The sequence below is a fragment of the Diaphorina citri genome, unplaced genomic scaffold, assembly GCF_000475195.1.
Source record: "Diaphorina citri unplaced genomic scaffold, Diaci psyllid genome assembly version 1.1 scaffold632, whole genome shotgun sequence".
Taxonomy (NCBI): Eukaryota; Metazoa; Arthropoda; class Insecta; order Hemiptera; family Psyllidae; genus Diaphorina; species Diaphorina citri.
The window spans coordinates 41,534-46,605 of record NW_007378065.1 but is presented as its reverse complement, the minus strand read 5'-3'; the positions used below and the strand labels follow the sequence as shown (position 1 = coordinate 46,605).

General features: G+C 35.9%; 1 protein-coding gene across 1 annotated transcript; it reads left to right on the top strand.

Annotated features, from left to right (window-relative positions):
• Positions 1-487: 487 nt before the first annotated feature.
• On the top strand, positions 488-4,860 carry LOC103510676 (microprocessor complex subunit DGCR8-like). Its single transcript, XM_008475360.3, has 3 exons — positions 488-527; positions 2,448-2,582; positions 2,887-4,860. The coding sequence occupies exons 1-3, from the start codon at positions 488-490 to the stop codon at positions 4,557-4,559; spliced, it is 1,848 nt and encodes a 615-aa protein (XP_008473582.1). The 3' UTR covers positions 4,560-4,860.
• The last annotated feature ends 212 nt before the right edge of the window (positions 4,861-5,072 follow it).

Genomic DNA, 5,072 nt, shown 5'->3' with positions numbered 1-5,072 from the left:
CTGTCTGCATTGATAAAAAAAGTGTAAAGCTCACTAATATTTTTTTTTTTTTTCATTACAAAAGCCGTTTTCAATGTACCCACTTCTTTGTTTACTTCCTATTACCTACACTATGTATTTACTATACAAAACCAAATAATCAAAATGGCGGTCATATAATGGTTTTTGTATGAAAAGGGTGTGAAAAATGCATTAATTATTAAGGGTTCCCAGTCAATATTGTAAATGAATGATTGTGTGATGTATGAGATATGTTTTGTACTGATGATTTTCTAGCTGTCATGACACAAGTGCCCTTAGCATTATTCCTCGTCAACACTTACACCCATATTTATGAACAAAATGCTGGCTCTCCAGCAAGTGCTCAAGCATCAATTCCAAACATCTGATTGGCCAAAATTTGTTTAAGACTGATCTGAGACCGAGAATTTTTGTTCATAAATACGGGTGTTATTGTGCAATGTAAACCATGAATTGAATTTCTAGCATGGGAAATGAGGACGGCCATACCTTACAGTACAGTCTCCGTAAGCATATCTTCAAGATCTTGAAAAATTTCAAAGGCCCCCAGAAAGAAGGTCCTGTAGATAGGTAGGTTCCTATATATCTCTGAGTGGAGAAAAATCTCCAGTACCTGGTACAAGATAACTTAATATGTAGTACTGCTTCCCTCCCTCCAGAGCCATCACAGGGTCTCCTGTCTCCTCTGCCTCAGTATAGTTGAGTCGGACAGAACTCCAATTAAGCATTAAGCCCTGGAGAGGACGAAGGGTGTTTTTCCGTCTTGTGTGTCATTCCGATCCGAATCGGATATGATTAAATATTAGTGGTATTAGTGGTTGTAGTAGATATTTCAATAGTTAATAGTGGATGTGATTAAACTCCTGTTTCTCTTGAGGGATGTAATTGAATTCAGTAGTATTAGTGGATGTGATTAAATTCCTGTAGCTACCTATTAGTGGATGTGATTAAATTCCAGTAGTATTATTGGATATGATTAACCCGGCCTTTTGTAAAAGTAGTCCCGGCCATTTGCAAAAATAACTGCAAAAATCCTCATCAAAATATGTGTAATACAAGAAATTATTTGTTTTATACTCGTACACCTTCCTTGACATAAAAATATACCCTTATGTTGCTAGTACTACTGATCAGTAACCTACACCTTAGAACAGCCGCTACCGCTAATAACAGAAGCTACTTAGCAACCCTGACACCGCAACTTTCAAAACCCAATCATTCGTAAATCCTTATAATGCGAGATGTGACAAAACTTTTTTCCACTTCTAATATTTTTTTTTACAACAGGAGAATAAAGAGTATTAGATTTCCAACTATTAGGGGCGGAGCTTTATTCCGCCATTTTTATTTTCTAATATGCGAAAACACTCAAGCATCCATGTAAGTAATCAAATTACTATAAAGTACTATATGTATAGGCCCAAGTCCTATTAGTTCAATATGGGAGCGCTCTCTTGTCTAGCTCCCCCATACTTCATAGAGATTCAATGATAACAAAACCTACTGCCAAGGGAGGATCAAATTTGACTCAATATATTCTTCTCACCATCGTAATGAGGGATGTTAGTCTGGCTGGGGGACGTTAAACAGGGAGTAGACCAGCCTGGATTTCCCTTGCTAAAAAAATAGCAAAAGTTGAGTGCGAAAGGCATCCACTCGTAAAATTTGAAGCCAAAACCAAATGTTAGCTCAAAGCAATCACTCTGGTTAGGGCTGATTGAGAGGCTGATGAAAAACCGTTCTGTACACGGGAAAAGGCGAGAAGGAGGAGGAGGAAGAAGAAGAAAAAGAAGAAGAAGAAGAAGAAGAAGAAGAAGAAGAAGAAGAAGAAGAAGAAGAAGAAGAAGAAGAAGAAGAAGATAGTAATGGATATATTACATACCGGGTACCTACAGGATGGACAATTGGACATATAGTTATCAACGAGATATCTATCTATCTATCTATCCAAGATTTGACTAGTGAAATTTAAAATTTACACAAAATACCTATCTGTACAACACACATACTCGTACATTCTCCAACTTAGTAGGCACTTAGGTACTAAACAAGTTGGGCCCGTCCCTCCGGGAATTTTTTAGCCCGTAGTTTATTTGATCGTGGTTAAAGAATACCTATGTACCTACCTAATTTTCTTAATATTCAGTTTTATTATTGATTTGATTTTTGATTTTACTTTCATGTTAATGATTTAAAATCAAGACTAGAGCCCGTTCTCCCTTTATTCCTTTTAATGTTTCCTAATAACTACCAATATAGTACCGAAGTCACCCATCCATTTTTTGACCTTGCTTGGCGTAGCTTAACATAGGTGATGCTAAAACCGGTCTTAAATGATCTGATTAATTGCACTTCAACATAAAAAAAAAAAAAAAAAAAATATATATATATATTTATAGCTGTATCTATTTCCATTGAAATTGCAGATGAGAACAGAGACTTTGGAGATCTAAGGGAGTTTGCTATCCTGGATGAAGCTAATGATTCTGAGGATGAAGATGTAATGGGAAGATATGAGGCATCTGACAGTGAAACAGAACTTAGTCAGGAGGCAGTAGAGGGTAAGATACAATAAATTATCCTGAAACCAAGGCACCTATGGTAGATTAATTTTTGACCTTTCTTTATGTGCAGTTACAAAATAAAATATCACTATAATAAGAAAAGTCGGTACCTAATGTATTCAACAAAATTTTTAATGGAAGAACACTCAAATAAGCATCATTCAATAGGATAAGGAAAGTCGTGTGATGTTCACACCAGATTTTTTTTTTTTTTTTTTTTTTTTTTTTTCCAAAACATATTTTCAGGTCCCTAATTTTCTTATTCTTTAATATATTTTTTGAAATTTTTGGATTGTTACAGCTCTTCTCAAATCAGGGACATCTGATTTTTGTGTAAAAGAAAAGTTTGACATGGATAAGTTTACTTCTAATGACTGTGAAGATCTCCCTCCTGATTGGGTTAGAAAAGAATACAGTGCAGGCATTCCATTCTATGTTCATGTCCCTAGTAATATAGTAAGCACAACCCGACCTTATATGTTGGGTACTGGAAGTATCAAGAAACACAAGTTATGTACAAATGCAATACCATGTCTGGATTATATGAAGAGACATATTGTGGAGCAGAGTCAAAATGAATCCGGACCAAGTGAAGAAACCAATGCTGTGACTAGAGATGAAAGTTTGCCCCCAAAGGATAATACACAAGAAATTCCATCCAGCTTCGGTGGTGCTGATATCAAATGTCATGCTGATAGTGTACAAAATAAAAGTGAAAACTTTATGACTCATGAAGAAGTAGTGAAATATTTCAAGAAGTTATACAAGTATAAGACAATAACAATGAGAAGGTTTAGCTCATGGAAAATGAAGCGAGCATTTGTTCATAAACAGAAATGTCAGAATAAAATAACGAAAAATATTCCTGCAGCACCGGAAGGCACGGTTGTAATTTCAGTTCCTATGCTAAATACTCGCACTAATAAGTTAGAAATACAAGACTGGTCACTAAATCCTAAGGGTAAAAGTTATGTGTGTATTCTTCACGAATATTTACAGAGGGCTGTCAAAACCCATCCTGTGTATGATTTCAAAGAATTGGAAAATGCCAAAACACCTTATCTAGCTACTATCAAGTTGAATGATATGCAATATGGAAGTGGCATAGGTTCGAGCAAAAGAATAGCCAAACTGGAAGCAGCCAAAGCTACGTTGGAGATATTATTACCTCAACTCAAAAATATTTGGAAGAAAAATGAAACTAGTTCTACGAGTACTGTGGTGAATGACGAAGATAAGTACTCACTGTTTGATAGTGTAAAGATTACAGACCCCAAAGTAACACAGTATTGTAAAGCTTTGGGTGAAGCTCCCCCCTACTCTATGCTCCTCTCATGTATTGAGAAAAACTTTGAAGATGATATTCAAGAGATTAAGCAGTCTTCAAAACCAATTGGAAAAGATAAGTTCTTGTTTACCATGGAAATCGAAGGTTATTCTGCTTCTGTCAAATGTAGTTCAAAGAAAGAAGGTAAACAGTTGGCCAGTCAGACAATCCTTCAACAGTTACATCCTCAAGTCCATTACTTGGGATCTTTGCTACGGCTCTATGGAAATGCTGTGTTGAAAGGTATAAGGGAAAAGAAATCCCATGGAAGTGATGAAAATAAAGTTCCAAAGAAGAAAATTGATGATTCACCAAATTTCGAAGTGTTACGAAATTTGAGGGACACCATGAATGTGATTTATGCTGATAGAAAACACTTGTTGGAGATGGGGTGCTTTAAACCTCCTCCTGATATTGATGAGTGTGTCATGAACATGTACAAGGAAATGAAATCAAGAGCCAAAAATTCAAACCGAGGTATGTCTGTCATACCAGAGTCAAATCCTAATCAAACCTCTATCTCAGAACCAGATGTTGATTCTTCACAACCTGTACAAATCCCTGATCAACCTGTTCAAAACTGCAGTTCTTTACAATCTAGTTTGCAAGATAATGTTTCTACCAATAAGAACTATGGAATAGAATAGAATATACCCTGTTTATACTGCCAGAATGAGACTGAAAAGTCCTTTTACTCTCGCAGTCTAAACAAGGTCTTAAGGTGTGTCCACACATAGTCGACGGCCGTCGATCATGACACGACGAGGTGAAACTATGTTATGTTGTCGAGGCAGTGGGGACGATTCAGTCGACATCGATTGATCGACGCGACGTTTTTTTTCTGATTTTAAAGACCTCATCGACCCAGCAAAAGGATTTATTGAATGTTATTTTTAATTATCAAATCCAAAAAATAAAAATTACTATTGTACCTACATAATTTTAAAATATTGTTATTGTTACCTACCTGAATAGTTTGCTACTAATTTCATTTTCTGAATTGGTATTTTTCAATATAGTCCACCTTTCTAACCACACCACTGAGGTCGGTTTTAAATCTCGCTTTGAGTTTATAGGTCGTCGCGACAAATTTCAAGATCAGAGCTCATTTGTGTGAGAAAATGTGAAAAAAATCCCCCAAAAAAATTTCGTGTTCCTGG

What these genes read in the sequence shown, in the direction of transcription:
- LOC103510676 (XM_008475360.3), top strand. Translation starts at nt 488, where the DNA reads ATGGGAAATGAGGACGGCCATACCTTACAGTACAGTCTCC. An exon ending in TACCTTACAGTACAGTCTCC is followed by an intron (nt 528 to 2,447) that starts GTAAGCATATCT and finishes TTGAAATTGCAG; the next exon opens with ATGAGAACAGAGACTTTGGA. An exon ending in TAGTCAGGAGGCAGTAGAGG is followed by an intron (nt 2,583 to 2,886) that starts GTAAGATACAAT and finishes GGATTGTTACAG; the next exon opens with CTCTTCTCAAATCAGGGACA.